General features: G+C 35.5%; 1 protein-coding gene across 2 annotated transcripts in view; it reads right to left on the bottom strand.

The window, feature by feature from the left end:
* The window catches only part of LOC122811120 (golgin subfamily B member 1-like), a 2,318,314-nt gene that overhangs the window by 2,010,522 nt on the left and 294,180 nt on the right, over positions 1-13,612 (bottom strand). For both annotated transcript variants that reach the window (XM_044082720.1, XM_044082719.1), the window contains exon 4: positions 6,733-6,855. In XM_044082720.1, the coding sequence (XP_043938655.1) occupies positions 6,733-6,855 (123 nt within the window). The remainder of the gene's footprint in view (positions 1-6,732; positions 6,856-13,612) is intronic.

Genomic DNA, 13,612 nt, shown 5'->3' with positions numbered 1-13,612 from the left:
AGCCGAACCGCGGACGACCAGATGTCGGTCTTTATCTTTGCGTTTTGGCAGATTGGGTAGTCGGAGGATCCGGCGGCATAATGAAATCAGAACCGAAAACTGTTCAGCAAACTCCGACCGACGCCTAAGCGTTCGTCGGTTGAAAGAAGCACAGGCCGAACAGGCTGCTACGTCGTGGGCTGGGCCTAAACAAGGCAGACAGAGATGACGTCGGGTGAAGTGCGACATCAGCCGAAGCCGGACCCGGACTTTGGAATCCGGCCGACTGAAGGGCTGCCTGACGACAGGACAACCCAGTTGTTATGACTGCAGATGCATCCATGAAGGACATCAGGCTGCTACGTCGTGGGCTGGGCCTAAACAAGGCAGACAGTAAGAGTGGAAATCCTTATGAGGTATTTGTTTCCCACAGGTTAAACAATTATTAACTTTTTCTGACATCGGCTGAGGCAAGAAAGAGTCCCCAACGGGGTACTTAGCTTTAGAAGTCTTGGTAGTATTCGGTAGAAGTAATCTCTGGATCCGACCGACCGGCACTTGCGAACAGCTTCTGCTTGGTATGCAAAGAAAGACTGAGGAAAATGCTGATGCCTTTATACCGAACCAACAGAGATGACGTCGGGTGAAGTGCGACATCAGCCCGGACTTTGAATGAATCCGGCTGCCTGACGACAGGACAACCCAGTTGTTATGACTGCAGATGCATCCATGAAGGACATCTTGTTTCCAAACTTTGACAGTGTTGAGACCATACACTCTTTAGGTACCATTGTAGTTTCCTCATATGCAGTCTGGCATATGGAATTAGTAGTATGCAAGATGCCATGTAGCCCAAGGCCTGCAGAATTTTTCTTGCAGGGAGTTGGGTCTTTGTTGCCATCAATTGAAAGTATTGAGTCAGTTGTCCTTGCTTGTCTGGCGTGAGATAAGCCATCTGGGCCGTTGTGTTCAAGCTGGCACCCAGGAATATTATCTCTTGTGAGGGCACTAGTTTTGATTTCTTTTTGTTTACTGTGTAGCCCAGGCAAACTGATAACTTTTTTACAAATGCCGGATGCTTTAGAAGAATGTCCTTGCTCTCTGCTTGACTCAGGCAGTCGTCCAGGTACGGGTAAATTTGAATTCTTGTCTGCAAAATGCAATTATTGGTGCCAGGCACTTTTGTGTAGACCCTGGGCACAGTAGATGAGCTAAACGGCAGTGCAGAGAATTGATAGTGCATTGGACCAGCTATGAATCTGAGGTATCTTCTGCCGTTTTGTCTGATAGTGACATGCAGGTATGCCTCCTTGAGGTCCAAGGTCATGAGCCAAGCTTGCTTGCCCAGCATGGGAAGAAGCTGCTGTAATGTCAACATTTTGAATTTCGGAACATCCAGGTAAGTGTTTAGAGAAGAAAGATCCAGAATGGGCCTCCAGGCTTTGTCTTTTCTGGGAACCAGAAAGAGTCTAGAGTAAAATCCTTGTCCTTGTTCTTGTGGTGGTACCTTTTGAATAGCTCCCATGTTCATGAGTGCTGTAATTTGTTTTTGAGCTTCTGCCCACTGATTTGGTGGCAGATTTGGCATTCCTTTTAATCTTGGCAGGGTGTGAAAGTGGAACCTGTAACCTTGAGATACGATATTGAGAACCTATTTGTCTTTTGGTGATTATATGTCAATTGTGATAGAAAAGAGCCAGTTTTCCTCCCAAGGGGGCTGCCAAGAGAGAGTTGTTTGGCAGCTGTACTGGGAAGTCGTTGGAGCTGCTTTTTATATGGTTGGTGCCTGTCTTCCCCTTCTTTCTGGCCTGATGCACCCCATTGTCGAGGCCTGTAAGGACCTTGTGGCTGACCTCTACCTCTTGGACATCTGTATCTGCCCCTTTGAGGTCTGTCCGTAACTGGAAAGGACCAATTCTTTGTTGGCCAGTTTCTACTAAATCGAGGAGGCTGAACCTGTAAGAAATCCTTCACTGTTTGCATAGATTTTGCCTTATCCTCCATTTTCTTTAATACCTCTTCTGCCTTAACTCCAAATAAGACATCATGCTGCAAAGGTGCATCCAGTAGTTTAGCTTTAACATAATCTGGTAACGTATGTTCTTTTAACCAAGTATGTCTTCTAATGAAAGAGCCTGTAACTGCTGCTCTACAGGAGGCCTCTAAAGAATCAAAACCATATTGCAAAGTATGTTTTCCCACATGTTCAGCAGCATGCAATAAATCCTGCATTTCTTTAAAATTAGGAGGATCTGTATCTGGAATCATTTTTTGTTTCAACTGAGACATCAAAAATTGCTGATATTTCAGCATGTGAAACTGGCAATTTAAAGCTCTCATTGCTAAAGTTGCAGACGCATATACTTTCTTTCCCCATCTGTCTAGTGCTCTGGTATCTCTGTCGGAGGGAACTGGATTCTTTGCTGATGAGGCCTTAACCCCTTTGAGTTCCTGAGAAATAGTTTAAGGGTCTGCAACAGGGCTTTTATATAGAAATTTGTGTGAGTCAGGGACTCTGTAATACCTGTTAGGTTTAACTAGAGCTGGTGGTAAGGAATCAGGATTTAAGCTGGATTCAGTATACACATCATCCACAATATCTAACACTGGCGGAATAGCAAGGGGTCTATGTTGTGGAAATAATAGGAAGTCTCTGAGCTTTTTCTTGGATTCTGAATAATCCTGGCCTTCCCAATGGAAATGCTCCCTCATGGTATGTAGAGTTTCCCCAAAGGAGTAATCCTCTGGTGGAGAGGCTGATGGAATTGATTCCTCAGCATCAGAATCCTCATAAGGGGGTAAAGAATAACCTAGGTCTGAGGATGAATCTGAGGAAATGGACACCTGGTCGGATGAGTCATAGTCTGCATCCTGTCTAGGCCTTTTATCAGGTGGGGGATGGGACCCCCTGATCAGAGTGATTAGGTCTTCGGACATTTTGAGCATTTGTTTCTTAGGCATGGAGGCCTGTCCTGGAGACTGTATTTGTTTCTTTGTTTTTAAAGGAGGCTTAGACTTAGAAGAGGGTTTAATGCTTAGCTGAGTAGGTCTGAAGACACCCTCTGAAGCTGCGGGTTGCTCAGATACTCCGGATCCCTCAGCAGGGTTGGTTTCGGTAGTCTGAAAAACTGCTGCGTCCGAAGGCCCAGCCATCTCCACGATGGAGGCGGCCTGTGGTTCTGCAGAAGCAGTCATCAGGGGCTGCGAAGGCGCCTCGCTGAAAACCGGAGAACCGGCGACTGGCCTAGAAGAGGCTTCGTCGTCAGTTTTGGGCCTTGGATCCCTGTCCTTGCCTTTGCGCTTTTTATGAATTCCGGTCGTCGGAAGTTCCGACAGCCTGGTGTAACCAAATTTTCTGCCAAAGTAATGTCGGGCAAAATCAAACCGACATTTAATAGTGCGCTTTTTAAACCTAGCACAAAACTGACAACCAGCAACGTCGTGGTCTGGGCCTAGGCATGGGATACAATAAGAATGGAAATCCTTATGAGGTATTTGCTTCCCATAAGAAATACAGTTATTAACTTTTACTGACATCGGTCTGAGGCAAGAAAAAGTTTCCCTAACGGGGTACTTAGCTTTGTAGAAGACTTTGGTTCTGGATCCGGAATGAAAATCTCAGGAGTCGGCCGACCTGCACTTGCGAACTGCTTTTGCTTCGGGCACCGCACGGCAAGAAAGACTGAAGAAAATGGCGTCAGCTGCATCTTATATACCCCCTGTCGCACTGACGTCAGGGAGGAGACGACAGCAACTGACGCCAGACCAAGACTTTGCAACTCAGGCCGACTGGGGAACCGCCTGACGGCAGCATAACCCAAGTGTAATGACTGCAGCAGTGTAACACGATGAACATCAATGTGACAGTCATTTAATAATGGTCCAACATGCCTCTCCACATACATGGACATAACTTCGGTAACCCAGCCTTGCCCCAATACTATCGGTCTAAAAGGTGGATTGATTGAATCCTTGGGTATTTTCGGGAGTGCTTGAAAACTGAGTAACATGGGATACTCAACAAGGCAAAACTTAAACACTTCATCAGTTATAAAACTGTTCAGCAAGCAATCATCCAGAACATTATGTACATTCCTCATAAATGCCAAAGAAGGTTATCTCATAAAAAGTATCTGCATCCAACAGCATACGCAATACAGAATGCTCATAAAATTCCATGTCCATAATGACCACTGCCTCTCCCTTGTCAGCAGGTTTTATACACAGACATCTTTATCAACCTGTTACCCCTGTAATGCTTAGTACTCATCATTCGACAGATTATAAAATCTTTTATTAGCATAATGATTATCACTATTATTTAATAACCAATCCAAATCCTGCTCACACACACTACAAAAAACTTCCAGTACAGGATTCAAACTAGGACAGAACAAACTCGGCTTCCTGTATATACTCATTGTTGATGTATCTGCAAACATCAAGTGTAGCGTAATGCTACGTATAAAAAGTCTCAAGTCTACTGTAACCTCTCCCAAATCTGCCAATGATGTGGGTATAAATAATAAATCTCTTGATAATAACGAGGTTTCCTCCTCATTCAACAACCTCCTTGAAATACTGCAAAATACTTGAAATGTTGTCTATTAGTCTTGATCCATTTTCTTTCCCCACATCTTTTTCAACGCTGGTGTCTGTGAGAATTCCGGGTATAATCTGGCCCTCTTCTGCCCCCTGCTGTAGGTGCAGCATCTCTCCACCTTCTTGGCCATATGTATTGGGAGCAGGAGTTCTTGAAAAACCTGTGAACGCCCATTATGCTTCCTGGCAATGTTCTCCATGAATCATTTTATCTATGAAAGTGCTTACCTTATGTTAAAGAGTTCTCTGCCTTTTATATTGGTTTTTATTGTATAGTTTTTACTTTGGGTGTGTTGAAAACCGTGTTTGTCCCTCCCTCAATGGCACCCACATGCAGTGTGCGAAGTTGACTGCTTTAGTAACAGCAACTGAATATACAAAATGCGACCAACTGCAAAGTAGTTGCCACAGAATCACCAATAAGTGTCCGATCACCTCTGTATTTAAAAAGTAGATATCTATTCCACAGGAAAAACAAACTGTATACACTTTTTTAAAAAATAGTAAAAATAGTAAACGGTTAAGCGCTTTCACCCACAACTCGGTGGGCTTCATCAGAACACTGTTGTTATTGCTAGCACACCTTATATTTAAGGACTGGTGCCAAAATACCAGCTTATGTTAAACATTTAGCCTTTTGAATTCTTAAAGTAATACATGCATATAATACTTCCGTTTATCTAAGCTCATTTATCTTATCTAAAAAGTAACTCAACATGATGTATAAAAGTGTACATCTGCATGATACGCTACCTACAAATATTTTATGCAAAATCTAAATCTCCACATTTCAACAATGTTTAAAATACAAACCCCATGCAATAAAAATGTTAAAAATAATAATGAGAATAAAAAAGATAACTCATCCTACCCAACACACACAACTGAGGGTAATGCAAATGCATTGTCACCCTACATAATAAACCTTAATATTATACAAAGGTTAAAAACTGGAAACACAAACATACTGCAAATGTGTATAAAGTATATATAAAATATATGTATCTCCAAAATATGTGCATACTTGATCGTGTATATCCATAAAAATGTTTTACATAAGTTCATAGACACCTAACACTAACCCTAATATAATGTCTATGTTTACTATTTTTAAAAAGTATACAGTTCGTTTTTCTACTTTTTAAATACAGAGGTGATCGGACACTTATTGGTGATTCTGTGGCAACTACTTTGCTTTAGTAACAGACATGAAGGGGTGGTCAAGCACGTACTGGTGTTTAAACTGTTTGTGAAGTGAAATGTGAAGCTCTGACATGTCTGCTACACCTGTTAAGGTTTTCAACCTGTGATCTTGCAACTTTGAATTCTTGAAGCGTATGTAATGCGTGTGCATCGTTTTTAAGTGGGGCAAAGTATAAAGAAAGTATAACCTTTAAAATTATGTAGTCAAGCGTGGATTTGTAGGGACTGCTGCTTGACATAATTATGCTGCGTTATCAAAAAACTATTTTTGTTACAGCTTGACACCACTGAAGGATTAAACGTCTGTGGGCATAACTTAAGATTAATTTTGATTGATTTTACAACAGTTCTGTTTAGAAAGGTAAGGAGTTTGAAATTGCTGAGTCAATCTGCCCATGCTTTCTGTCGTATTACGCCTCAGCGCTGTAATAATAATTAACAGACCTTGAATTTATTGGATCTGAATATTAAACTTCTGTGGTTTCCATGCCCATTTCCCCTGTCAATCAGTACCCACACGCCCATACCTGTGCTGAGCTAAGCGCGAGTACTGTTCTAATATTACACCAAACAATAACAATAGACCCCCCCTTTCAAATCTGCCAAAGAAAATGTTTATGATTATATCGTAAAGAACATCAAGTAGAAAATCATTAACCAGATGTCCTACATGTAAATCCCCCATACAACCCCCTCCCAGAAATGAAAGAATTCGGTGTTTTCCAACACGGACCATTTAAAATTGTTAATTTTTAGTAAACAGAATTTCTGTTTTAGCTTTCAATATGTATCTAATAATTATATAATAATATATAACGTATTCAAAGTTCTGAAATCATATGTAATGTTTACACAAAGTGAAAAGAAAAGCACATTTTAGAACAAGAGGCACAGTCACTCTAGAAGATTAATTTTACCAAATAAAATGAGCCTATTTTAAAAGAATACCTGTTCCAAGTCAGCACTAGCATCAGATTTCGCAGCAAGTTTAAAAAGCTCCTGCTCGTGTTTCTGGGCCTGCTCCATCAATTCCTGCTCTTTTTTCTGTATAATTTCTTGAAACACTCGTATCTAAAATGAAGAAAATATATGTAACATACACTTTTTTGATTAATGACTAGCATATAATGATTCTTTGACATATGCTTTCCCACTTGAATTACAGTACCTGAACTTTTAGAACAGAACTTCAAAAAATAAAATGATTTAACCATATTTTGATGGCACTACAGAACTAAATTATGCAGTGAAACAAAACACATGAAGGGTTTTGCTAATGAAACAAAGGCTTTCATAAAGATATGCTTGCTATAACAGGTCAAAACTGCAGCACTCAAAATACACCAAAAAATGTTTAAAGTGGGATATGGGAATACAATCAGGTTTTCAAAGACTTTCAAGAGAAGCATATCGTAACTTAAATGCTGGAGACGCAACAGTGACTTAGTTGCAGATTGGATTCCTATGAAACTGGAATGCAATATGGTTTTATGTTTCTGGAATGAATTTAAGGACTTCTCTCAAGCTTTGTTTTTGGATAAATGTATTATATTCAATTGCTAATTTTGTTCAGTGCCCCTGTACCACGTTATCCCTAGATTACAGGTGCCTCTCCTTTGGTCCATCTTACCATAACATGAAAAATAGTTACTAAATACTGGAAATGTAAAACTGCTTTACCTTTCACTGACTTCATCTTTTTAGCTAAGGATGTATGAAAGAAAGAACTGTTAACTCTAAGAATAAAAACATCCAATATTACACATCAAAGTAAATATTGGTAAAAACTAAAAGATTTATTAGAAAAATATTAATGGCTTTGTTAAATATTCCATCTGTTGCGGACTTGTGTAAATAGTTTTTTTTTTAATTTAAATCTGTACAACTTTAATTGTTAAAACTTAATAAAAATTATTAAAAACAAAAAAGAAAAGGATATACCAATGTTTTTACTTTACCCAGTATATATTCATACCTCCCAACTATCCAGATACTTGCAAAATGTCCAGATTTTTGCCTCACATTTCTGGTATGTTCCTCGCAAAATTTGTGGTTTTCTGGCAAATCACTGAGAACTGAAGATACTAACTAATGGCATACATTTGAGTTTTAGACTTTATATCTTTCAGAAAATTCATATTAACACAAATCCTGTTATTCTAGCAACTTTCTAAGTTTATAAAAGCAGTATTTAAATTTTGTCTGTATTTTTGGCATTTTGACCCCCATTACTTTAGACTTGGTCCAGATTACTTGTACTAAGAGGTTGAGAGGTATGCATATCACTATCCAGCAAACTTTTGACTGGTTTTATTTTACATAACCAGATAAGTGAAATGGACTTTCTTGGACTGTTTTCAGACACAATTCAGACCACAAAGGCAGAGGTACATATAACATATACAGACAATTCATTGTAGCCAATCAACCAACATATTTTAGGAAATGAGAGAAAAGTGAAGCAAGCACAAAAAACAAGAGAAAATCAAAAAGGGAATTAAATCTAAAATCCCACAGAACCTGGACACTCAGCCCAAAAAAAAACTGTGTAAATAACACACCCTAACGGTAAACATTTGAGCAGGATTACTGTTGTAGTAGTGCTAACTACTTCAACATCTGCTACAGAAGGCACAGGTCTAGCCAATCCCAGAAAAAATGTCCACATCTCGGGCACGTCAGCGTGTTTCCACACATTCAACTGTGCTATCTTTAGAATTTTTTTTTGTAGGGATTCAGAGTCTGACTCTGCAGACAGTCCTAGCCAGTGGGGGACCTATCAAAAACCACTACATGAGTATTCATGTCATAAGATGGTGAAAGACAATGGGAATATTGACTCCCTCACATACACTTGGACATGATGACAAATTAATCAGAATGCATTGTCTTAACTGATACCACTCTTGCAGTGCAGTCAACTATTCAAACTGCTCAGAGGCATTACAGAATCCAGGTGATCAAAATGGCTTCTAGAGTGACAATCACGTTTATTGATATCAACAGTCATAGTTGTCCTCCTCATACTCGCATCCTAGTCAAAGTGCACTGGCTTCACTGTGTCTTAACTACTTACAGTGATCCCCCCCGGAGTATAATAAAACTCCTTCCTATCCTACTCTGAACTCATTTTCTATACAGTAATCGCATTAATATTTTTATATTTGTTTCACAGTGAAGACTAATTCCATAAGATTTAACTCAAAAAGCATTTTAGTATACTGTGTCTATGTACAAATCAAATATACTCTACATATTACTGTGTCTATGTATAAACCAATTATACCCTACATATTACTGCGTCTATGTACAAATCAATTATACTATACATATTACTGTCTCTATGTACAAATCAATTATACTCTACATATTACTGCGTCTATGTACAAATCAATTGTACTCTACATATTACTGCGTCTATGTACAAATCTATTATACTCTACATATTACTGTGTCTATGTACAAATCAATTATACTCTACACATTACTGTGTCTATGTACAAATCAATTATACTATACATATTACTGTCTCTATGTACAAATCAATTATACTCTACATATTACTGTCTATGTACAAATCAATTGTACTCTACATATTACTGCGTCTATGTACAAATCAATTATACTCAACATATTACTGCGTCTATGTACAAATCTATTATACTCTACATATTACTGTGTCTATGTACAAATTTATTATACTCTACATATTACTGCGTCTATATACAAATCTATTATACTCTACATATTACTGCGTTTATGTACAAATCTATTATACTCTACATATTACTGCGTCTATGTACAAATCTATTATACTCTACACATTACTGTGTCTATGTGCAAATCTATTATACTCTACATATTACTGTGTCTATATATAAATCTATTATACTCTACATATTACTTTGTCTACGTACAAATTAATTATACTCTACATATTACTGTGTCTATGTACAAATCTATTATACTCTACATATTACTGTGTCTATGTACAAACCAATTATACTCTACATATTACTGTGTCTATGTACAAATCTATTATACTCTACATATTACTGTGTCTATGTACAAACCAATTATACTCTACATATTACTGTGTCTATGTACAAACCAATTATACTCTACATATTACTGTGTCTATGTACAAATCAATTATACTCTACATATTACTGCGTCTATGTACAAATCTATTATACTCTACATATTACTGTGTCTATGTACAAATTTATTATACTCTACATATTACTGTGTCTATGTACAAATCTATTATACTCTACATATTACTGCGTTTATGTACAAATCTATTATACTCTACATATTACTGTGTCTATGTACAAATCTATTATACTCTACATATTACTGCGTCTATGTACAAATCTATTATACTCTACATATTACTGTGTCGATGTGCAAATCTATTATACTCTACATATTACTGTGTCTATATATAAATCTATTATACTCTACATATTACTTTGTCTACGTACAAATTAATTATACTCTACATATTACTGTGTCTATGTACAAACCAATTATACTCTACATATTACTGTGTCTATGTACAAATCAATTATACTCTACATATTACTATGTCTATGTACAAATCTATTATACTCTACATATTACTGTGTCTATGTACAAATCTATTATACTCTACATATTACTGTCTATGTACAAATCTATTATACTCTACATATTATAGTGTCTATGTACAAATCAATTATACTCTACATATTATAGTGTCTATGTACAAATCAATTATACTCTACATATTACTGTGTCTATGTATAAATCAATTATACTCTACATATTACTGTGTCTATGTACAAATCTATTATACTCTACATATTACTGTGTCTATGTACAAATCTATTATACTCTACATATTACTGTGTCTATGTACAACTCTATTATACTCTACATATTACTGTGTCTATGTACAAATCTATTATACTCTACATATTACTGTGTCTATGTACAAATCTATTATACTCTACATATTACTGTGTCTATGTACAAATCTATTATACTCTACATATTACTGTGTCTATGTACAAATCTATTATACTCTACATATTACTGTGTCTATGTACAAATCTATTATACTCTACATATTACTGTGTCTATTTACAAATCTATTATACTCTACATATTACTGTGTATGTACAAATCAATTATACTCTACATATTACTGTGTCTACGTATAAATCAATTATACTCTACATATTACTGTATCTATGTATAAATCAATCATACTCTACATATTACTGTGTCTATATATAAATCAATTATACCATACATATTACTGTGTCTATTAATAAATCAATTATACTCTACATATTATTGTGTCTATGTATAAATCAAATATACTCTACATATTACTGTGTCTACGTATAAATCAAATATACTCTACATATTACTGTGTCTATGTACAAATCTATTATACTCTACATATTATTGTGTCTATTTACAAATCTATTATACTCTACATATTACTGTGTATGTACAAATCAATTATACTCTACATATTACTGTGTCTAAGTATAAATCAAATATACTTTACATATTACTGTGTCTACGTATAAATCAATTATACTCTACATATTACTGTATCTATGTATAAATCAATTATACTCTACATATTATTGTGTCTATGTATAAATCTATTATACTCTACATAACACAGCTCCTCGTGGTGTCCTGCAGAGTTCTACAAGCAGCAGAGAGTGAGAGTGTGACTTTCCTTGATTTTTAAGTATTTTTTCTGGCTTTCGTTTTAATTACTGCATCTCGACTGCATTTCGCCTAAAAAACAGCTCTGCATATTGTTTATACTGTACCTGTGTTGATTCTTAACTGTTTGCACTTTAAAAAGTAATTTTTTGTTTAATTTAACTGTCATAGTTGTCCTCCTCATACTCGCATCCTAGTCAAAGTGCACTGGCTTCACTGTGTCTTAACTACTTACAGTGATCCCCCCCGGAGTATAATAAAACTCCTTCCTATCCTACTCTGAACGCATTTTCTATACAGTAATCGCATTAATATTTTTATATTTGTTTCACAGTGAAGACTAATTCCATAAGATTTAACTCAAAAAGCATTTTAGTATACTGTGTCTATGTACAAATCAAATATACTCTACATATTACTGTGTCTATGTATAAACCAATTATACCCTACATATTACTGCGTCTATGTACAAATCAATTATACTATACATATTACTGTCTCTATGTACAAATCAATTATACTCTACATATTACTGCGTCTATGTACAAATCAATTGTACTCTACATATTACTGCGTCTATGTACAAATCTATTATACTCTACATATTACTGTGTCTATGTACAAATCAATTATACTCTACACATTACTGTGTCTATGTACAAATCAATTATACTATACATATTACTGTCTCTATGTACAAATCAATTATACTCTACATATTACTGTCTATGTACAAATCAATTGTACTCTACATATTACTGCGTCTATGTACAAATCAATTATACTCTACATATTACTGCGTCTATGTACAAATCTATTATACTCTACATATTACTGTGTCTATGTACAAATTTATTATACTCTACATATTACTGCGTCTATATACAAATCTATTATACTCTACATATTACTGCGTTTATGTACAAATCTATTATACTCTACATATTACTGCCTATGTACAAATCTATTATACTCTACACATTACTGTGTCTATGTGCAACCTATATCTATTTACATATTACTGTGTCTATATATAAATCTATTATACTCTACATATTACTTTGTCTACGATACGACAAATTAATTATACTCTACATATTACTGTGTCTATGTACAAATCTATTATACTCTACATATTACGGTGTCTATGTACAAACCAATTATACTCTACATATTACTGTGTCTATGTACAAATCTATTATACTCTACATATTACTGTGTCTATGTACAAACCAATTATACTCTACATATTACTGTGTCTATGTACAAACCAATTATACTCTACATATTACTGTGTCTATGTACAAATCAATTATACTCTACATATTACTGCGTCTATGTACAAATCTATTATACTCTACATATTACTGTGTCTATGTACAAATTTATTATACTCTACATATTACTGTGTCTATGTACAAATCTATTATACTCTACATATTACTGCGTTTATGTACAAATCTATTATACTCTACATATTACTGTGTCTATGTACAAATCTATTATACTCTACATATTACTGTGTCTATGTACAAATCTATTATACTCTACATATTACTGTCTCGATGTGCAAATCTATTATACTCTACATATTACTGTGTCTATATATAAATCTATTATACTCTACATATTACTTTGTCTACGTACAAATCAATTATACTCTACATATTACTATGTCTATGTACAAATCTATTATACTCTACATATTACTGTGTCTATGTACAAATCTATTATACTCTACATATTACTGTCTATGTACAAATCTATTATACTCTACATATTATAGTGTCTATGTACAAATCAATTATACTCTACATATTACTGTGTCTATACATAAATCAATTATACTCTACATATTACTTTGTCTACGTACAAATTAATTATACTCTACATATTACTGTGTCTATGTACAAATCTATTATACTCTACATATTACTGTGTCTATGTACAAACCAATTATACTCTACATATTACTGTGTCTATGTACAAATCTATTATACTCTACATATTACTGTGTCTATGTACAAACCAATTATACTCTACATATTACTGTGTCTATGTATAAATCTATTATACTCTACATATTATAGTGTCT

Source organism: Protopterus annectens, chromosome 9.part0, assembly GCF_019279795.1.
Source record: "Protopterus annectens isolate FY-2018-M chromosome 9.part0, PAN1.0, whole genome shotgun sequence".
Taxonomy (NCBI): Eukaryota; Metazoa; Chordata; order Ceratodontiformes; family Protopteridae; genus Protopterus; species Protopterus annectens.
This window is presented reverse-complemented; position numbering and strand designations above follow the sequence as displayed.